General features: G+C 38.0%; 1 protein-coding gene across 5 annotated transcripts in view; it reads left to right on the forward strand.

The window, feature by feature from the left end:
* Positions 1 to 23,295, forward strand: part of ZFYVE16 (zinc finger, FYVE domain containing 16) — a 51,784-nt gene that overhangs the window by 8,655 nt on the left and 19,834 nt on the right. For all 5 annotated transcript variants that reach the window (XM_010863360.1, XM_010863359.1, XM_010863357.1 and 2 more), the window contains 7 exons: positions 7,420 to 7,528; positions 8,159 to 10,431; positions 12,268 to 12,364; positions 15,226 to 15,387; positions 18,048 to 18,190; positions 20,000 to 20,372; positions 21,553 to 21,675. In XM_010863360.1, coding sequence (XP_010861662.1) covers positions 7,459 to 7,528; positions 8,159 to 10,431; positions 12,268 to 12,364; positions 15,226 to 15,387; positions 18,048 to 18,190; positions 20,000 to 20,372; positions 21,553 to 21,675 — 3,241 coding nt within the window. In that variant the 5' untranslated portion in view covers positions 7,420 to 7,458. The remainder of the gene's footprint in view (positions 1 to 7,419; positions 7,529 to 8,158; positions 10,432 to 12,267; positions 12,365 to 15,225; positions 15,388 to 18,047; positions 18,191 to 19,999; positions 20,373 to 21,552; positions 21,676 to 23,295) is intronic.

Consider the following 23,295-nt stretch of genomic DNA (forward strand, 5'->3'; position numbering starts at 1 on the left):
GGACATGGAACAGACTGGTTCCAAATAGGAAAAGGAGTTCGTCAAGGCTGTATAATGTCACCCTGCTTATTTAACTTCTATGCAGAGTACATCATGAGAAACGCTGGGCTGGAAGAAGCACAAGCTGGAATCAAGATTGCTGGGAGAAATATCAATAACCTCAGATATGCAGATGATACCACCCTTATGCAGAAAGTGAAGAAGAACTAAAAAGCCTCTTGATGAAAATGAAAGAGGAGAGTGAAAAAGTTGGCTTAAAGCTCAACATGCAGAAAACGAAGATCATGGCATCTGGGAAATAGATGGGGAAACAGTGGAAACAGTGTTAGACTTTATTTTTTTGGGCTCCAAAATCACTGCAGATGGTGTCTGCAGCCATGAAATTAAAAGATGCTTACTCCTTGGAAGGAAAGTTATGACCAACCTAGATAGCATATTGAAAAGCAGAGACATCACTTTACCAACAAAGGTCCATCTAGTCAAGTCTATGGTTTTTCCAGTGGTCATGTATGGATGCGAGAGTTGGACTGTGAAGAAAGCTGAGCACCGAAGAATTGATGCTTTTGAACTGTGGTGTTGGAGAAGACTCTTGAGAGTCCCTGGAACTGCAAGGAGATCCAACCAGTCCATTTCAAAGGAGATCAGCCCTGTGTGTTCTTTGGAAGGAATGATGCTGAAGCTGAAAGTCCAGTACTTTGGCCACCTCATGTGAAGAGTTGACTCATTGGAAAAGACTCTGATGCTGGGAGGGATTGGGGACAGGAGGAGAAGGGGACGACAGAGGATGAGATGGCTGGATGGCATCACCGACTGAATGGACGTGAGTCTGAGTGAACTCTGGGAGATGGTGATGGACAGGGAGGCCTGGCGTGCTGCGATTCATGGGGTTGCAAAGAGTCGGACACGACTGAGTGACTGAACTGAACTGAACAGTTGATTAACAATAATTGTGTTTATTTTGGTTGTACGGTAGAGTGATTCAGTTATACATATACATGTATCCATTCTTTTTAAAAATCTTTTCCTATTTAGGTTATTACAGAGAATTGAGCAGAGTTCCCTGTGCTTTATGTTGTTGTTCAGTCACTCAGTTGTGTCTGACTCTTTGTGACCCCATGGACTGCAGCACACCAGGCCTGCTTGTCTTTCACCATCTCCCGGAGCTTGCTCATACTTATGTCCATTGAGTTAGTGATGCCATCTACCCCATGTTGCCTCCTTCTCCTCTTGCCCTCAGTCTTTCCCACTATCAGGGTCTTTTCCAATGAGTTGGCTCTTTGCATCAGGTGGCTGAAGTATTGGAGCTTCAGCATCATTCCTTCCAATGAATATTCAGGATTGATTTCCTTTCTTATTTGGAGACATATTTGTTCAGAACTCTTGCCTGTTTTTAAATTGGATTGTTATCTACTGGGGAAGCTAGAAAGTTCAGGCTATGGAAAAATCCAAACGAACTTTTTGGCCAACCCAATAATTATTGAATTTTAAGAGTTTTTTGAGGATTTTAGATACAAGTCCTTTATCACTTATGTGTTTTGCAACTCTTGTCATCCACTCTGTGGCTTGTCTTCTCATTTTCTTAACAGTGTCTTTTTCAGAGCAGATATTTTTAACTTTATAAGGTCCAACTTACCAATTTTTCTTTCATGTCTCATGTCATTACTGTTACTGCTAAGTCACTTCAGTCGTGTCCGACTCTGTGCGACCCCATAGACGGAAGCCCACCAGGTATTCTCCAGGACGGAGAATCCCGTCCCTGGGATTTTCCAGGCAAGAACACTGGAGTGGGTTGCCATTTCCTTCTCCAGTGCATGAAAGTGAAAAGTGAAAGGGAAGTCTCTCAGTCGTGTCCGACTCTTAGCGACGCCATGGACTGCAGCCCACCAGGCTCCTCCATCCATGGGATTTTCCAGGCAAGAGTACTGGAGTGGGGTGCCATTGCCTTCTCATGTCATTGGTCATCACCAAACCCAGGGTTTGGGAAGTTTTCAGCTGTTATGTCTTCAAATATGTTCTCTCTGCTCCTTTCTCTCCTGAAACTCCTTTAATGTAAAGTTAGTACATTTAATGTCATCTCAGAGGTCTCTTAAGTTGTCTTTTTTTTTCCTTAATTTTTTTTTTTCCTGTTCAGCTTGAGTGATTTCTACTACTCTGTCTTCCAGTTCACGGATCTGTTCTTCTGTATCATCCTACTGCTGATTCCTTCCAGTGTATTTTTTTCTCTCAGTTATTATATTCTTCAACTCTGTTTGGGTCTTTATATTTTCTAATTCTTTGCTAGAAACTAATTTCTCACTGTGTTCATTTGTTCTTTTACCAAGTGCTTTGAGCATTTTCATGATCATTACCATGAACTCTTTATCAAGTGGGTTGCTTATCTCCACTTAGTTCTTCTTCTGGGGTTTTCTTTTATTCCTTCATTTGGGACATACTCCTCTGTTGCCTTATTCTTTGTATTTGGTAGGTTGGTTACACTTCCTGATCTTGGACTAGTGAAACCTTATGTAGAAGATGTCCTGTGGTGTCCCGCACCCACTGCCCTCTCATCCCCAGACCTATGTGCTCTAGAGAGTGCACTCTGGGTGGACTGCAGGGGCCCTTCCTTTGTGGTGGGATGACTGCTGTGGGCATCCTGGTAGGTGTAGCTGACCTCTTCTTTGGTTTGGTTGCCAAGCTCTAAGTAGTGTGAAGGCTGCCAGCTGCTGGTGGCAGGGGCAGGTCCTGGCATGGCTGGCTGTATGGCCTGGGGTGTTCCAGTCCTGATGCTGGGCTGCTGGTGGACAGGGCTCGGTCATGAGCTGATTGGCCCAGAACTAGTACTGGCCCATTAGTGGGCGAAGCTGGGTTCTGAGGCTGGTGTTGGCCTGCTGGTAGGTGGGGCTATTTCATGACATGGGTGGCTTTGAGGTCTGGGATGTCCTGGACCTGATGCTGGCCTGTTGTTGCTTGGGTCCAGATCTTGTGGCTAATAAGCCAGAAGGATGCTTGTCATCACAAGTGTCCACATGGTAGAATGAGCTCCTCAAAATCACTGGTGCCAGCATCTGTGTCCCCAGGGTAAGTCCCAGTTGTCTCCTGAAATCAGCAAGTGAGTCTGAACAGCCTCCTTTCAAATTACTGCTTCTGCCCTGGATCTCAGAGCATGTGTGATTTTGTGTGAACACTTAAGTTTCTACCAGCCCTCTGGCTCTCCTGAGTATAAGCCAGAGCCTAGTGTTTAGAGGGCTTGTCCTCCTGTTGCAGGACCTCCAGGCTGGGAAACTTGCTGTGGGGCTCAGGCTTCTCATTCCTTGGGCAGAACCTCTGCAATCATTTATGCTGTTTATGGGTCACCCACCCAGGGGTATGTGCCTTGGCTGTACCATGTCTCCACCTTTGCTTCCCATCTTGTTGTGGTTTCTTCTTTATATTAGGTTATAGAAGATTTTTTCTGCAAGTTCTCATCAGTGGTTGCTCTTTAAATAGTAATCTTGGGACTTTCTTGGTGGTCCAGTGGCTAAGACTCTGCATTTCCAAAGCAGGGAGCCTGGGTTTGATCCTTGGTCAGGGAACTAGATCCCGCATGCTGCAACTACGTTTGCCTGCGACAGCTAAGAGATCCTGCATGCCACAACAGATGAAGATAACCGCATACCGCAGCTGAGACCTGGCGCAGCCACAGTAAATAAATATTTAAAAGATAAATAGTAGTTTTGGTGTGTCCATGGAAGGAGCTATAGATATTTTGTAGATATTCTTTACCAAACTGAAGAAGTTCCCCTCTAATCATAATTTCCTGAGAGTTTTTATCATGAGTGTTGGGTTTTGTCAAATGGTTTTTCTTTTGCATCAGTCAGTGTGATTGTTTGATAACTCTTCTTTAGTCTGTTGATGTGGAACATTACATTGATTAATCTTCAGATGTTGAACCCACCTTTATACCTGGATAAATCCCATTTGGTGGTTGTGTATAATTCTGTTCATGCATTGTTGGGTTCAGTTTGGTAATACCTTGTAGATTTTTACTTCTGTGTTCATAAGCTACATTGGTCTGCAGTTTCCTTTCCTGTAATGTCTTTATGGTTTGGTGTTATGAGTCATGCTGGTCTCAGTTTTCTGGAGGAGACTTTGGAGAATTGGGATCATTTCTTCATTAAATGTTTGGTAAAATTCACAAGTGAAGCTATCTAGATTTGGTGACTTATTTTGTGGAAGGTTATTAATTATTAATTCAGTTTCATTAATATATGTAGGACTTTAGGTTATCCTGTTTCTCCTTGTGTGAATTTTGGTAGTTTGTGTTTTTCAAGAAATTGATCCATTTCATTGAAATGATCAAGTTTGGGGATATAGAGTTATTTTTCTTTAAGTGTCCATGATATCAGTAGTTATGACCCCTCTTTCATTTCTGATATTGGTAATTTGTATCTCTCTCTTTTTAAAACTAGCCTAGTTTATCAACTTTAGTTTTGTAAAGAGTTTTTGTTTTCAGTGATTTTCTTCATTTCTCTTACTGTTTTCCTGTTTTTAACTTACTGATTTCTGCTCTAATGTATTTTATTTATCTTTTCTGCTACCTACTTTGGCCTTAAATTGCTCTTTTTCTGATTTCCCAAGATGGAAGCTTAGCGTATGGATTTTTAGATCATTCTCCTTTTTTAATATATGCACTTAATACTATTAAAAACCCCTCGAAGCACTGCTTTTACTACATCCCGTAATCCTCACTTGAATTTTTAGATTTCTGCTATCAATTTCCATGATTACTTTTTTCTTCATATCTTCCTTATGTATGGCTTCCTATTGCTGTTTCATAGTTGTGTTGCTTTTTTTCTGAGAATGTAAGTTTCTTTGATGTTTTCTTCTTCCTATATTATCCCTTCCTCCAAGTTCCTTTTATTTCTTTTGGTGTCTGTGTGTTTTCATGTACTTTTGTATATGTATGGTATAACCACAATTTAAAAATGGAAATAGAAGTAATACAGTTAAATGAATTAGGATGACATACCATTGTTATTGAGAATTGTTCTGAAGTTTACCTTGTGCTAGCATAATTAATTGTTCCTTTGAAGATGACCCTTTCTTTCTGTCTCTTCTGTCTTCAGGATTCAAAGTTTCACTATAGAGTAACTGTGGATTCCTCTTTGCAGTCTGTTGAACCATGTGAGGGTTAGGGATGCTGACCTTCTCTGCTGTCACAAATTCTTCCATAACTACAGTCAGTCGTCCGTGCCCATGGTTCTTCCATATCCATGGTTCCACCAACCCTGATTGTGCAGTATTGCAGTATTTACTATCGAAAAAAATCTGCATGTCAGTGAACTGTGCAGTTCTGACCCATGTGGTTCAAGGGTCAGCTGTATTTATGTTGCTTGGTAATGGGTTACCTGTATCTGTTGTGTCTTTAATCAGTTCTGGAACTCCTGGCATTATCTTTACAAGCATTCTTGTTCCATGCTCTCTAGTCTCCTTGTAGGGCTCCATTCTCATTCTGTCATCCATGTTTGTTAACTTCTTTTTCATATGTTCTTCTTCCCTATTTCTCTGGGCTGCATTTGAGGGTATTTCTTCAGATAGGTCTTCAGTTCTTTGATTCTGTATTAAGCTCTGTCTAACCTTTTTAATTACGTCTTTAAAGTATCATTTTTTTGAGCTTCGTGTCCCCAGTTTGTGGTGACTATCATCGGTGGCTCTAGTAAAGCGCTCTCATTTGTTTATTGTCTTTTGTCTTTCATTTCCCTCTCCTTTTCCGTACTTCAGGCCACCATTCACATGTGTTTAATAATATATATCTTTTTGTTTGTATATTATTGCAAAATTTGTATTGTATTACAAAAGCAACAGTTTGTAACAGACTGAAGCTTAAAAAGTCATTCACTATCAGCTGTTTGAGGAACATTGCTGGAAGTGTTCCCCCTTCTGCACTTAGTCTTAGTTGCTTTCTTATGATGTCGTTTAACTTGTCCCTCTATGCTTGAATTTCCTGTAAACATGCAGTTAGTGCTAAAAGCTTGATTAGATTTGATGTCAGTTACTGTTTTTGTTTTTTAAGGCAGGAATATTTTGTATGTGATTCTATGTCTTCCACATGAAGCACATAATGTTTGGTTCTTTCACATTTATTGATGGTGAAATTGATCACTGGATTCATATGTATTGGCCTGATCCCACGTTATAAAGTTTCCCACCAGCCTTTCATCCAACAGTTTTAACATCCATTGATAGCCATTGCCTAGTCCCTTTATTGCATTAGGGACTGTGAAGAGATGATTTTTTAAATGTTAATATCCTTCTGCATTTATCAACTGGAATTCTTATCTAAAGAACTCTTCCTTAGCAGCTATTTTGTTATCCTAAAGTACGTTTTGTAAATAAAGGGCAAAATAAATTCTTAGTTCTTTTCTCTTAATATATCAATTTTCAGAGTAATGAGTTACTGCCCTAGCAATCCTCTAATGAGTGGTGTTTTTTGTTTCTGTTTTTAGTATCATTATGCTCTCTTGGTGTGTGTGTGTGTTTTAATCCATTTGATTTGTGGTCAGGCCTCATTTATTTGATGTTCACTAGTCCCATTTAGGGCTTCCGTGGTGGCTCAGAGGTTAAAGCGTCTGCCTGCAATGCGGGAGACCTGGGTTCGATCCCTGGGTTGGGAAGATTCCCCTGGATAAGGAAATGGCTACCCACTCCAGTACTCTCGCCTGGAGAATCCTGTGGACGGAGGAGCCTGGTAGGCTACAGTCCACGGGGTTGCAAAGAGTTGGACACGACTGGGCGACTTCACTTTCACTTTGTCCCATTTAAGCCAGTGGGATCGCGTTTAGCTTAGCCCCTGTGTTCTTTTATATTGTCCCATTAGTCATTGATAGATTCCTTTAAGGTCTCTTAGGCTTATTTGGTGGAGTTCCTGCCACAAATCAAAGGTTCATCTACACTATTCATAAAGTTAATTTTAGCTTTCTTGTACCTCTCTTGTATGCTTATTTTCTGTTTCTTTAATTTCTGCTCTTAGCTTGTTTCCATTCTTTCTTTCCTAGTTTAAGCATCTAAGTCTCTACATATCTGTTGAAGTGCCACTTTTACTGATTCTCACAAGTTTTTACATGCAGTATTATTTATATGTAGTATATTTTATATTATTTGATACATGGTACTTAAACTGTTTTTAGTTTTCAACTATGAATTCTTGGACCCATGAGTTATTTAGATGAGTGTTTTAAATTTGACAGTAGTTTATATATACATGTTATATTGCTAAAGAGTTTGTTTTCATGTCATTTTTGTATGTATAGAGGAATTTCCCCAGATATATCACAGATTCTTCAAAGCAATACTCTTAAATTTTATTTGTGTCTGTTCCCTGACTGTGTTTCTTGGCATGCAATACATGGAATTAAAGGAATATAATGAATTAAAGGAACTATCATACTTTGTATTTTTTAGCCACACAAGAATTAAATTCTGAATAAGTCTACAAGTAGAATGGACAGTTACTTTAAAGCAGCAGTCAGTGACTTGGACAGACTTCTCGATGATTTTGAACAGAATCCAGGTTTGTACCATTAATGTAATTTTAAAATGTCAGTAATTAGTACTCTTAGCAAATACGGTTTCAATTTTGGTCACATGGTTATCTTCAGTAAAACATTCACGTATCTCTGTATAATGAATTAGTATATTCTTATACTGAATAGAACCAATAGCCAGACATAGAAATAAGAAAACTAAAAGTTTCTTTCCAGATATAAATTTAGGTAAAAAAAAGACCTTTAAAACCAGCATATGAACCAGCTAAAAGCAACTTGTGAGTTCTTCATAAAATTGGTATTTCATTACTATGAAAGACAGTGTTTTCCACATCTTAGGATGAAGACAGGGAAACTGGTGCACAGCACAAAGAAGTTAGATTGTTTTTCAGCTCTTCCTTAGTCTGGTTTTTATAGTGCAACAGAGTTACTTTAAGTAGAGTTTCTATCATATTATGACATCTACATAAATAAAGGTAAAAACCCCAAATAGTTTAAATCCAAATAAAAATAATCCTGGAATTATTACCATTCTGCAAGAGAGTAATCTATCTCTGGTCTAAAAAAACAAGCTTAGAAGTTGTAGAAACCATAATATCTTTGTAATAATTTTGATTTGGGTCTCATCACTAACAGTGTGTTCCTGTTTTAATTAGATGAACAAGATTATCTCCAAGATGCACAAAAGGCATACGATTCTAAGCACTATTCAGTCTCTTCAGAGTTGACTGCCTCACAAGTAACTTCATTGCTACCAAAGGATCAGCAGTGCATTAATTGTTGTGTCTCATCAGAAACAGGTTATGAGACAAATCAGATTGCCCTGAGTGAAAAAGGACTTGGGGGACTAACTTCTTTACAAAATGAAAAAAATGTAACAGGGCTTGATCTCCTTTCCTCTGTGGATGGCAGCACTTCAGATGAAATCCAGCCTCTGTATATGGGACGGTGTAGTAAACCTGTCTGTGATCTGATAAGTGACATGGGTAATTTAGTTCATGTAGCTAATAGTGAAGAAGATATTAAAAAATTATTGCCAGATGATTTGAAGTCTAGTGCAGATTCCTTGACTGGACTGGATTTATCTTCAGTGTCGGAAACTTTCTGTGTGTCTTCAGCAGACCATGGTAATAATGCAGTCAGAGAGGAACAGAACGATGTCAGCTTGGAATTACAAAACAGAGGAATCAGTGGAACTACAGAATTTGGTGTAAAAGTAGATACAGCACTTTCAGATTCATGTAATTACAATGAAAAAGAAAATTTAGAGGATAAAAAGATCTCTAATCAGTCAGAACCAGTTGCTGATTTTAACATGCCATCTGCTTTGACTCAACAAAGTTCCAAAGCGTTTGATGCCAAAGACCACCCACAGCACAAGAACCAGCCATGTGAATTAGTAAAAGCTGTTGGCTGTTTGGTAAAAGAGGAGGAAGAGGTGCTAGTTAAAGCTGCCACAGAATGCTTAAAAGAAGGAGGCAGCACAAGTGCTTTGTCTTGCAGTCTTCCAAAAGATGGAGGTTTATGCTTAAATGATCCAAATTTAAGAGATGAAAATTCCAAGTTACCTGACTTTTCCTTTGAGGAAGATAGGACTGCTGTATTTATAAAAGAATCTGCAAAAGAAGACTCAAGAAATGTAGATCTTAATGATAATAAAGATGTAATCCAAGATTCTGCTTCAGCTTTACATGTTTCAAGTGAAAATACATACTCCTCATTGTCCTGTCTTCCAGTACCTGGGTCTTTGTGTGGATCTTTAATTGACAGTAAAGGTCATGGTGATTTTTTACCCCAGAATGAAAATAAAGATAATGTACAGGATGCAGTGACTGTACATGAAGAAATACAGAAGAAAGTTACTTCAGGTGGGGAATCTTTTAAGGAGACTGATCTTTTGAAACAGGATAAATGTAAAAACATACTTCATCAGCCATTAACTGAAAAGATGGGAGATAGAAAGGTAGATTCTCACCAGAAGGTAATTAGAGTTGAATCTATGGATTACGTTGATAACAGCAGTTCTTATACAGCTGCAGAATCTCAAATAGAGCTTTCTGGTGCTAGTGCCCCAGAATCTCCTGATCATTGTGAAGGTCTCACTTTTTCAAGCAATGATATTGATGGACAAGACTTAGATTACTTTAACATTGATGAAGGCATGAAAAGTGGCGCACCAATTAGTGATGCTGAACTTGATGCCTTTCTCACTGAACAGTATCTTCAGACGAGTAACATAAAATCATTTGAAGAAAATATAAATGATGCAAAACCTCAAATGAATCAGATAGATATGAAAGGCCTAGATGATGGAAATATTGATAATATATATTTTGATGCTGAAGCAGGAGCTACTAGGGAAAGTCCTGGTATTAATATGATTTGTGAAACAATTGATAAACAAAATACAGCTGAAAATGGTAGCCTTTCTTTAAGCGAAAAAAGTACAGTTACAGTTGAACAAGGGTTATCTAGCAGTAAGTCTGAGATTACAAATGAATTATCAACCTCTGATAGTAACAGTCAATCTGTGCATGTTGGAGGGGCCAGGCCTAAGCAATTGTTTAGTGTTCCATCAAGAACAAGGAGTTCAAAGGAACCAAATAAACTCGATGTTCCAAATATGCCTGAAAGTAAACCTAGGACAGCAAACACCATTGTCGCAACCACCTGTACTACAGATTCTGTGACTGATCCTCAGGTTAGCTTCGATTCTAATTACATTGATATAGAAAGTAATTTTGAAGGTGGGTCTAGTTTTGTAACTGCAAATGAAGAATCTCTTCCTACAAACACTTGCAAAGATGGCCTTGTTTTGGGCCAGAAACAACCTACTTGGGTTCCTGATTCAGAAGCTCCAAACTGTATGAACTGCCAAGTCAAATTTACTTTTACGAAACGGAGACATCATTGCCGAGCATGCGGAAAAGTAAGCTATGAAAATGTTTGTCTTTTATTCTTTTGAGGCATTTTAAATGAAATGTTATGTGACAGAAGAACTGATTAATAGATGATTACAAGATTCAGTTAATTTAAAATCATTGTTTTTCATTTATGTGGAAATATATAAAGCCCTGCCATTTTTATAGATTGCTTGAGGTTTGAATAAATATCACACAGTCATGGGTATTACATACTGGGAAATGAGGAACACTAATTTTTGTGAAATCTAACAATATGTGTCATTTTCTCCCTGACATTAACACATCAGATGCATGGAATTCAGTTTAATTCCAGTTTATCCTTGAATACTTAATTCCAGGACTACTATGCAAGCTAGTCTTACGCTTGATACCTGAGGTAAACACTGAGAAAAAAAGCAGATTGACTTGCATGAGGTTCAGAACGTTGAAGATGACTTCATTTGTGTTCTGTCTTGTCTGTGAATTCTAAGGCTTGCCTATAGAAATAACGTTGCATTTTTCCCCAGCATTTTCAGCTTTTCTTTAGTTGCTGCAAGTAGGGGCTACTCTTTAGTTGCAGCGTGCGGGCTTCTCACTGCAGTGATTTCTCTTGTTGCGGCTTAAGGGCTCCAGGGTGCTCAGGCTTCAGTAGTTGCGACTGAGCCCATGGGCTCAGTAGTTTCGACTCCCAGGCTCTAGAGCACAGGCTTAAGAGTTGTGGCACACGGGCTTAGTTGCTCTGCAGCGTGTGGGACCCTCCTGGATCAGGGATGCCTGTGTCTCCTGCATTGGCCAACAGGTTCTTGACCACTGAGCCACCAGTGTGTGTGTGTGTGTGTGTGTGTGTGTGTGTGTGTTAGTCGCTCAGTCCTGTCCGACTGTTTGCGACTCCATGGACTGTAGCCCCCCAGGCTTTTCTGTCTGTGGAATTCTCCAGGCAAGAATACTGGAGTGGACTGCCATTCCCTTCTCCAAATGTAAACCAGCTGCTGCTAAGTCGCTTCAGTTGCATCCGACCCTGTGCGACCCCATAGATGGCAGCCCACCAGGCTCCTCTGTGCCTAGGATTCTCCAGGCGAGAACACTGGAGTGGGCTGCCATTTCCTTCTCCACCAGGGAAGCCCTCTGTCTGTGTTGTTTGTTTGTTTTTAATTGAGTATAGTTTTACAATATTATGAAAGTTTCAAGTATACAACATAGTGATTCCCAATTTTTAAAGATAATACTCCATTTGTAGTTATTATAAAATACTGGCTATATTCCCTGTGCTGTACAACATATCCTAGTAGTTTATTTTACACTTGTTAGTTTATGCCTTTTAATCCTCTACCCCTGTCTTGCCCTTCCCCACTTTCCCCAGTGGTAGCCACTAGTTTGTTCTCTATAAATCTGAGTCTGTTTCTCTTTTGAATAACATTCTACTTTTAAAAGTTGTAAAGGAAGGAGACTTCCCTGACAGTCCAGTGGTTAAGACTGTACTTCCACTGCATGGAGTTTGGGTTTGATCCCTGATTGGGATTCAAAGATCTCACATGTAATGCAGCACAGCCAAAAAGTTTAAAAAAAAAAAAGTGGGGTTGTAAAGGATGACAGAAAGGTTTTAAAATTGTGAACTTATTAAGAAAGTTTTTTTCTCTTCTAATTAGCGTAATTGATTTAAAGGAATTCTCGTCAATAACATAATTTTAAATTGTAGAAACCTCATTTAAGTAAAACAATAAAAATAAAAAGAATCATTTTAATAATTACCTATGATTATGATGATTAGAAAGATTGTCATGTAATCAGAAAAATGGTGTTTGCCTCCAGTAGGTATAACCATGCTTGAAACAAAATCAAATTTGATATTTTATTCTCTTCAGGTATTTTGCGGTGTCTGTTGTAATAGGAAGTGTAAATTGCAGTATCTAGAGAAGGAGGCAAGAGTATGTGTAGTCTGCTATGAGACTATTAGTAAAGGTGAGTATGAACCTGACATTTCTTCTTCCAGTAATTGAATATATCTTAAAAACAACTAGATTGTGACAAAGATAAACTTCTTTATTTTCTTAAGGCGAGGACCTAGTGTTGACTTATCTGGCTTAGGTGGGACATCCCAAGGCTTGGTTTCTCTTCTTTTTGTTCCACTCTCACAATTATTACTACCAGTCTGGAAAGGAAGCATTCAGTTTCTGGGATGGCAGTTCATTAACTTTTAACAGGTACCAGGTCCCTAAATGCTGCATTTCATCCGCCTGTTTGTTTTTGTCACCATCATTGTCGTCCTCATCATCTTAATCTGAACATTTATAGAATACCTACCAGTAAATATTACCCAGTCTTATATATTAATAGCATAAGGCAAGATAATAGTTCCCACCTTATGGAAAATTACAACCTACCGTGGGAATGAAAGATAAGGTAGTAATATTTATAATTTTTATATAAATTCATAGGACTGTTACACTACTTATACAGTTTCATCTTTTACATATTTCTCTCCTTTCTCAGTTTTATAATTTTGTTTGTATGTTTAGCTAGTTTACTATTATTATCAGCAAAAATCTTGGTGGTCTTACTTTAGTTCTCACAGTTGTGTATGTGTCTATATATATGTATGTTTGTTTTTTTCTTCAAATACACGTTTGTTCTTTTGAGTAAGTACTTCTTGGCATTTTTAAAGATTTGTTGACAGTTTAATTCCCAGCAAAAAAAAAGACCAGACCTGTGCACTAGCTCAGGTACTGCTTCCTGTTAGCCAGGAGAATAAATACCTGATAATAATTTGTTTTTCTCTTTTGAATGAAGATAAATTTTTTCAGCAATTCTTCAAAAAGCTCTGATGTGAGTCTGTTAGCCTGAGGTAAGCTGCTTTACTCCCTGCTGTTGACCTCTGCTCTGGAAGATAATAGAGTGTAAATCTTTTAATATTTCCACAATACCACCAGTCTTTATGAAGAATTTAAGTACTTAAATCTTTTGCTTATGCCATTTCAGTAGCCTTTAAGACTGCTGCTGGTACTGTTAGCCAAGCAATCGCCAGAATTAAGAAATCTTAGAGCAAGCTCCAACATAATTATCTCTCCTCGGTTAAAAATAAAGCAGCCATGAAGATTTGAAACATTCTTCGAGTTGACAAGTCAGATTTTTAGGTGAACATTAGAACATACTCTGACTCTGAGGATCCAGGAGAGAAGATACGGTCATTAAAGAAACCAACTAGGAAACTGAGATCAAGCATTAGTTTATTAAAGAAAATATTTCGAATGGATTTATTTAGATATCTGTTTTATTCTGTTTTGATATAACATGTAATTTCATTTGTAGCTCTGTTTATCATTAATTTATACACCACAAGAAAACATAAATAAGTTACTTTAACACCAATGTTAGGGTTGAAAATAGTAGACATGATCATTTAAAATAATGTTACTAATAGAAAAATGGCTCGAGGACTCTTTTAGAACAAATTCCAGGAAAAAGAAAAGATAGTTTCGTTATAGACTGGATAATGAGGAAGTTGTGCTAAAACTGTAAGTTTTAAAGAAGCATGCATGTGAGTGCCATTACATAAACTTAGGGCAGGTTGGAAATTACTTTGAAACTCTGGGTATTGCGTTTGGATTTTGTTCGGTTAGAGGAAGTCATTGCATGAGGGTGCTAATTTAGTGGTGCTTGAAGACGGTTACTGTAGCAGTGGCAGCATTTGTAGCAGATCAGTTTGGAGAAATGCTTACGGGAGAGCTGTGAGTGCTGTTCCATGTTGTGTGGGTGAAACATCATTCAGCAGTGCTCAGGCACTGTTCAGTGCTTTAGAGGTCCAGCTGAAAACAAAACATGGGACGTTTTGATCTCATAGAGCTTATGAATGTGGGGAGTGATGGATAGGATAGCAAAGAGAATATCAGATGGTGATAGTATTCTAAATAAAAATAAAAGTGTAAGAGGGATAGATGGTAACAGATTTGGGGGCAAGAGGTGGTTATTTTAAAAGGTGGTAAGAATAAGGGCTTATGATACTATGGTATGTTAAGCAGAGACTTGAAGGAGATAAGAGAATAAAGCTATATGGAAGAACATGCCAGGCAGAGAGAACAGTAACAGCAAAGACCCTAACCTAGAAGAGTGCTTGCTTCACTGTTGAAGAACAAGGAGGCCTCAGTGGCTGTATCATGATGAGTAAGTAGGATTTTAGTGAGAAATGATATCAGCTGACTAGGAAAGCAGAGGCGGGATTTATAGAAATGTAGACAAAGACATTTTCCTTCTTAGGAGAAGGAAATGGCAACCCACTCCAGTGTTCTTTCTTGCCTGGAGAATCCCAGGGGCGGGGAAGTCTGGTGGGCTGCTGTCTATGGGTTGTCTGTGGGTTGCACAGAGTCGAACATGACTGAAGCGACTTAGCAGCAGCAGACTAAGACGGGGTCTTGTGGGCCACTGTAACAACTTAAAATTTCATTTTAGTAGGGAAGCCACTAAGGATTTTAAGCAGAAGAATGATACGATAAGGATTTATGTCTTAAAAGAATCACTAGGAACTATACTGGAAATAGATTCTAAGGGTGCAACGGCAAAAACAGATGGTCATATTAAATAACAATGATTTTCTTTAGTAGATACCAAACATAAGCCAAAATTATATTGAATTAACTAATTGGTAGCTTATACTGAAGTAGAATGCTGCCAACTAAAATAAGGAAGTAAGAATGTTATCTTTCCCACGTGCCACTTCTCGTTTAGCCATTTGATTTCTTTCTCCTTACAACTTGAAAAATAGAATATTTATCATAACTTACTTTGAAGTTTAAAAACATCTGAGATGAATTTTTTTCCCTTTATAGCTCAGGCATTTGAAAGGATGATGAGTCCAACTGGTTCTAATCTTAAATCTAATCATTCTGATGAGTGTGCCACCGTCCAGCCTCTTCAGGAGACTCAAACATCAAGTATACCTTCACCTACAACTTTACCAATCTCAGCACTTAAACAACCAAGTGTTGAAGGTAACTAGAAGAAAATTCTGTCTAATATTAAAGATAAATTATTAAAATAGAAGTTTTCTAGTATTCAGGAATCTAGTGAGAACAGAGAACCTTAGACTAGCTGCCAGAAGGAACTTAATACAGGGGACTGGTTAGAAGGGTATGTATGTTAGAAGGGTAGAAGAACAAAAAGGGCATGCTCAAGTGACGCTCAAGGGTGGAAGAAAAGCTGTGACAAACCTAGACAACGTATTAAAAAGCAGAGACATTGCTTTGCCAACAGAGATCCGTCTGGTCAAAGCTGTGGTTTTTCCAATAGTCATGTATGGATGTGAGAGTTGGACCATAAAGAAAGCTGAGCACCGAAGAACTGATGCTTTGGAACTGTGGTGTTGGAGAAGACTCTTGAGAGTCCCTTGAACTGCAAGCAGATCAAACCGGTCAATCCTAAAGGAAATCAGTCCTGAATATTCATTGGAAGGACTGATGCTGAAGCTGAAACTCCAATACTTTGGCCACCTGATGTGAAGAGCCAACTCATTGGAAAAGACCCTGATACTGGGAGGGATTGAAGGCGGGAGGAGAAAGGGACGACAGAGGATGAGATGGTTGGATGGCATCACAGACTCAATGGACATGAGTTTGGGCAAACTCATGGAGATAGTGAGGGACAGGGAGGCCTGGTGTGCTGCAGTCCATGGGGTCTCAAAACGTCAGACACAACTGAGTGACTGAACAAGTGACTCAGAGATTAGTAAGTGCAGAAAGCAGCTGCTATCCCTAGGGTTGGGAGAATGAAAGGGGAGAGTCAGTGTTACTAGAACTTAGTACAGGAATACCAGGAGATGCTTGGTTCTCAGATGTGGTGCTCATGGATTAGGGTACCACATCATGAGGCTGGTGCTGTTGCTTCTAGAGGAACACCAAGTGGCAAATGCTGGGGCCACTGAGGAGCCTCATAGGATTGGTGTTAAGATAACTGAAGGAGTGTTCCCAGCTTGATTAATTGATTGATGTAAGGAGTACTGAAATTCACGGGACATGTTAGGTATATCTGGTGGTGGTGCTGCTGCAGAGATCCTGGCAGAAACTAGAAACAGAAAGAATTCCTTCTCTTCCCACCTTTCAGTCTTCAACCAGTGCCTGTCATTAGTACCTGTGACCAGAACCAACTAGCACGGGGGGGCTGGGAATTGCACCTTTCAGATGTCCAAAGAGTATCACAGAACACCATATAGAAGGGTGGGCTTGGATTTGAAAGACAATAGGTGAATAATTGGCATGTCTCCCTTTCCTTAAAAATCTATTTTTAAATGTGTATTTCACTACAATAAAAAATGTTTCTTATATCTTCTAAAAAACTTTTAAAGATTTAAAAACCTTTGGGCACTCTGTTCTTTTTTACAACCTATTGTAGTAGGTTGTAGGATCTTGAGTAAAACCTGTATAGACCTTCATTTAATTTTCAAATTAAAGTATAGCTGATTTACAGTGTTGTGTTAGTTTCAGGTGTATGGTGCAGTGATTCGGTTACATATGTATATATATTCTGTTGCAGATTCTTTCCCTTATAGGTTATTATAAAATACTGAGTGTAGTTCCCTGTGCTATTCAGTACTGTGTATATTTTTTTTAACATAAACTATTAGTCTGTAACATGCTAGAAGATAACTGATTGTCAGACATATTCAAGTACTTCTGTCAACTATTTTGAGTTTCACTTCTCTCTCACTTAATAGCTATTTTCTATTTATCACTGTAACTTAAATAATGAGGTTCAGCATGTATGGTTATTATAACTCTAAAGATGATGAGTCCACTTTTTAAAATATTTATATATTTTCTTATATTGACTTTAAAATTATTAAATTATGAAGCATTGCAAATATAAGAAAGATACCTTTTAAAATATATCCACCCATGTTGCAGAAATTATATATGAGTCCAGTTTTTTCGGTGTTATTTGTATTATGATATGGAAAGTTGGTCCTTTTGATGTTTATATGTTCTAAAATCTGGTAGGAATTTTCATAACCTTCCTCCATAGATGCTTTTTAACAAAAGAAAACAGATATTTATGCTGACATCTAGTTATTTCCTCCAAATCTGAGAGAAAAATATTAATTACTATTAAGAAATGTAAATTAATTGTATTAAAAAATGTAAATATCCAACATTATAAGAACAAAACATGTGCTTCTGTTAGAAGTAGAAATTGACCTCTGATGCACAAGTGATCCCATTTCTTTTTTTAGATTTTTTATGCTTCTTTCTTCTGTTCTTAATACTTTTTTCCCTTTGCTTATCTACCATGCTCTGATCTATTCCATTTTCCCTCCCTGTGTCTTAGTCCCTAAATTTCATTTGGTCTCCATACTCACAAAGTTAGCCTTAATGATATAGGCTTTAAATCTGCATCTGATGTCCTTAAGGTATAACGTCTCCTGAATACTCTTTCTGACTTCGGGATTCCTAGGGCCAGCCCTGCCTTTGTGGGAATTAGGAAAAAAACTATTCTGGGTAGATGAATCACAAAAAGCCATTTCTGTAGGCCTTGAAACCCTGAAATGCAGGGCTTGCCAATAGTTAGAAAAAGCTTTTGAAAACTTTTCCTGACCTATTTAATATTAAATCATTGCAATATCAAATTAAAATGCTTTACTTTTTTAAACTGATTCTAGGATTATGCTCCAAAGAACAGAAGAGAGTATGGTTTGCAGATGGTATATTGCCCAATGGTGAAGTTGCAGATACAACAAAATTATCATCTGGAAGTAAAAGATGTTCTGAAGACTTTAGTCCTCTCTTACCTGATATGCCGTTGGTAAGGAATCTAAAGAATGACTTGTTAATTTAGTAAAATTTTATTTTATAGGTAATTCCTTGCATGATTCTTAGAGTCGTTTAGTTGCTAAGTCATATCTGACTCTTTGGCGACCCCGCAGACTATGGCCTGCCAGATTCCTCAGTCCATGGGATTTCCCAAGCAAGAATACTGGAGTGGGTTGCCATTTCCTTCTCCAGGGGATGTGCCTGACCCTGGGGTTGAACCTGCACCTCCTGCGTTGGTAAACGGATATTTTACCACTGAGGCACCAGGGAAGCCCCTGATTACTAGAGTACTTTTTAAAAAAGGCTTTGAGCTTCATTAAATGAGAAACATATGATGTAGTGAATATATTTTAGATTTTATTTTTTAATGTCAGTTTAAGGCAGTGATTCTTAAATTTTTTTTTTTATCTCAGGACCCCTTTATGCTCCTAAAAATTATTGAGAACTCAAAAGAACTGCAGGTTATGTGGGTTATGTTTATTGATAATTACTGAATTAAAACTGACAAAAATTTTAAATTAAAAATAAACTCATTAATAGAAATAATATTTTTATGAAAAGTTTTCAAAATAAAAGTTTAGTGAGAGGAATAACATTGTTTTATATTTTGTGTGAATTTCTTTAACATCTGGCTTAATAGAAGATAGATTCTTACATCTACTTCTAAATTCAGTCTGTTGTGATATGTTGTTTTAGTTAAATGAAGAAAATCCTGAGACCTCACTGACTTCCTGAAAGGGTGTTGAGATCCCTGGACCACATTTTGAGAACCCCTAGTATGGGGAAATAGAACTGAGATTTAGTAAGGCAATTTAGACTAATTTGTTTAATGATTTTCAAACATTCAGTGAAGTATCTGATGGTAGTATATATGTTTATATTTATACAGATGTACTAGGTGTTAAATAGAAGACAGAATCCAAACCCACTAAGAACTCTTAATTGTAAAATAGTAATATACTTTAAAAAGTAAGTATGGACATATGAAGTAGAAATCTTATTTATTCATTAAACAGATTTATTGAGCATCTCCTCTGAGCCAGTTACCTGGTTTATCCAGGGTACATACATTAGACAAGATGCACATGTATCCTCTCTTCAAGTTTCCATACTATATAAACTTATGTTGTTTGTCAGTAAGAGTTCATGAGCTAGGTTTTACAAGGAGCCGTAATTACCAAAAGTATGTTCCTTAGCTAGCACCTACCCTCAATCAGTATTTTAACAAAATGGAATTTTTACAGAGGCTAGTATTACTTGAGTTCATAAACAGTTCTCTATTGACTCAGGTTTGGCCAGTCTTAAAAAAAGGGGGGAGGGGGGCTTAATTGAAGCAGATTTGATGTATAGTTTATTCCAGACAGCTACTGTTGTGGAGTATATCTACCATTTTGCTTCCTAACCACTCTCCCTCTCTGCCTTCTCCCCTTTTCCTCTCCCTTGCCACCTCCCAGCCAGGCTTTTTTGTCTATTAGGAGGAGGAGTGCCTTGGGTTGAACTAATAAACATGCTCACTTTGTGGTATGGAATAGGATCCTGAAGTTGTCCTTGCCTCCTTTTTCCAGTCTATAAAATTAAAGTCATACTTACCTGAGCATATAGTAAAGCTAAACCTGTGTTCTTGAATTTAGAAGCAAGATGGTACTGTTTTTTTGGGAAATTTGGCTTCTAAAGAATTTCTGAGCCCATTTTGATTTTATTTATTCTTTTTCAAAAGATATCTTTGACTGTCTACAATCAATATTTCACATTTGAGCAGAGACCCTGAACTGATTTGGGCTTTTTCCTCCATATTTCACAGATGGTAAACACAGTGGATCATGCCCATTCTACTCCAGTGGAAAAACCAAACAGTGAGACAGAAGATACAAGAAATGAGATAATTCAAAGTCCTACTTCTCAGGTTCCACCTGTGGAAAAATTGCCTACAAACACAGGAACTGAGGGGTTGCCTACATCTGCTTCTTTTACACTAGATGATGATGTTTTTGCAGAAACTGAGGAACCATCAGGTCCTACTGATGTCTTGGTTAACAGCAGTTTACCTGTTGCTAGTACTTCAGACTACAGGTTGTTGTGTAGTATTGATAATGTTTGCAATAAGATGAGTCTTCTACCTGATGATGAGGACAGCTTGCCCCCTCTTCTGGTTACATCTGGAGAAAAGGGATCAGGTAGGATAGCAGTTATTTAAATTTAAAAAGGAGTTTTGTTGTTTTTTTTTTTTTAAAGAAGAATATATTGATGAATTTTGTCTCTGATATATGAAATGTATTTTTTTAAACTTACTGTGGTTGAAATATGTATGATGGCATGGAACACTAGTTTGCAAAAAGTCTTACTGTATACAAACAATTCTAAAAATATCTGACCTCTTGAGTTGATTTGAATGTGATTCATGTATCTGGGTCCCTAATTTAAAGTCCGGTACAACAGAGAAATTCATAGGCTTTAAGTCTTTTATTAGTTTTGACTCCATATCATTTTTTTTTTAAGATGCATAGTACCTAAAGAAAAGAATATTGGATTGGATGACAGAAATAGAAATTTTAGTTCCTCATCTGCTACATGATATACCTATGACTTGAAGTATAATTTAATCTTTTGGGCCTCAGCTTCCTTTGTAAAAGAAGATAATTTAGGTGGTCTCCAAGGACCTTTCTAAGGAGATTCTGTGGCTATCTGCCACCTTGGAATAGTTCCCTAAGAATACATCCATGTAACTCCAGGCCTTATGCTGCATCCCACGTGAAATGATTACGTTCTGTGCCTCATAGTATAGGAGCATGAAGCCTAGGATCTCTGTTCTGTAAGTAGGAGCTATTTCATGATCCTAGTGATGGTGGCAAAAAAATACTGTAAGCCCTGTTCTTTGCATGCCATTGGTATATTTTCCTGTTGATTGTCAAGTTCTTTCTTAGCCACTTATCACTGACCTAAGGCATATCACAGCAAGCAGTATATACAATTTGGGTCTAGACTACTTTTATAGTTGCAAATTCTAGAATTTGTAATTGGAGTGGCTGGCAGATTGGAATCCACTTTAGAAAACTGTCTTAAAAGCTTAAAGCTGCTGAAATTTAATCAACATGTTTGTGCATAGACTATATATACATATAATATAATTGATCAGAATTTATATGTATTCTAATATTAATATATTCACATAAATTGAAAAGTAAAAATTAGTAGTATATAACAGTTGTCTGGTTGTTGATTGATTTCATGAGATGTGTTTTTGCTTTTTAACTGGGATCAAGTCATTGGTGGATTTATAAATGTGGCTTTTTTGTGATAGGCATATTTAACAGGAGACGTCTTTATTCTAATTAATATGTTGTTTTCATGTTTTAGTGCCTGTAGTAGAAAAACACCCATCTCATGAACAGATCATTTTGCTTCTTGAAGGCGAAGGTTCTTGTCCTGTTACATTTGTCTTAAATGCTAATCTACTTGTGAATGTCAAGTTAGCATTTTGTAAGTAACGATTTATTTTTCTTTGCCTAATTGGTAAGCAGGATTTCTGAATAATTAATTTCATTGTCAGGTTAAATTTTGATTGACAACTGTAAAAAAATAAGCAGTATTGGATATTGATTTTTTTAGTCAAAAATTATATGAATAAATTTTGCAGTTTCACATGCAGTGATTTTTGAAGTAATAGTTTAAAGATTTTTACTCAGTTCAGTTGCTCAGTCGTGTCTGACTCTTTGCGACTCCTTGGACTGCAGCATGCCAGGCCTCCCTGTCCATCACCAACTCCCGGAGCCTACTCAAACTCATGTCCATTGAGTCTGTGACGCCATCCAACCATCTCATCCTCTGTCATCCCCTTCTCCTCCCACCATCAGTCTTTCCCAGCATCAGGGTCTTTTCAAAAGAATCAATTCTTCGCATTAGGTGGCCAAAGTATTGGAATTTCAACTTCAGCATCAGTTCTCCCAATGAATATTCAGGACTGATTTCCTTTAGGATGGACTGGTTGGATCTCCTTGCTGTCCGAGGGACTTTCAAGAGTCTTCTCCAACACCACAGTTCAAAAGCATCAATTCTTCGGTGCTCAACTTTCTTTATATTCCAGCTCTTGCATCCATACATGACTACTGGAAAAATCATAGCTTTGACTAGACGGACATTTGTCGGCAAAGTAATGTCTCTGCTTTTTAGTATGCTGTCTAGGTTGGTCATAACTTTTCTTCCAAGGAGCAAGCATCTTTTAATTTAATGGCTGCAGTTACCGTCTGCAGTGATTTTGGAGCTCCCAAAAATAAAGTCTGTCACTGTTTCTATTGTTTTCCCATCTATTTGCCATGAAGTGATGGGATGAGATGCCATGATCTTAGTTTTCTCAATGTTGAGCTTTAAGCCAACTTTTTCACTCTCCTCTTTCACTTTCATCAAGAGGCTCTTTAGTTCCTCTTCACTTTCTGCCGTAAGGATGGTGTCATCTGCGTATCTGAGGTTATTGATATTTCTCCCGGCAATCTTGCTTCCAGCTTGTGCTTCATCCAGCCCAGCATTTTGCATGATGTACTCTGCATATAAGTTAAATAAGCATGGTGACAATATACAGCCTTGATGTACTCCTTTCCCTATTTGGAACCAGTCTGTTGTTCCATGTCCAGTTCTAACTGTTGCTTCTTGACCTGCATACAGATTTCCCAGGAGGCAGGTTGGGTGGTCTGGTATTCCCATCTCTTTCAGAATTTTCCACAGTTTGTTGTGATCCACACAGTCAAAGGCTTTGGCATAGTCAATAAAGCAGAAATAGATGTTTTTTTGGAACTCTCCTGCTTTTTTGATGATCCAGCGGATGTTGGCCATTTGATCTCTGGTTCCTCTGCCTTTTCTAAAACCACCTTGAACATCTGGAGGTTCGCAGTTCATGTACTGTTGAAGACTGGCTTGGAGTATTTTGAGCATTACTTTGCTAGTGTGTGAAATGAGTGCAGTTGTGTGGTAGTTTAAGCATTCTTCGGCGTTGGATTTCTTTGGGGTTAGAATGAAAACTGACTTTTTCCAGTCCTGTGGCCACTGCTGAGTTTTCCAAATTTGCTGGCATATTGAGTGCAGCACTTTCACAGCATTATCTTTCAG

The sequence above is a fragment of the Bison bison genome, unplaced genomic scaffold (assembly GCF_000754665.1).
Source record: "Bison bison bison isolate TAMUID 2011002044 unplaced genomic scaffold, Bison_UMD1.0 scf7180017864490, whole genome shotgun sequence".
NCBI classification, from domain to species: Eukaryota; Metazoa; Chordata; class Mammalia; order Artiodactyla; family Bovidae; genus Bison; species Bison bison.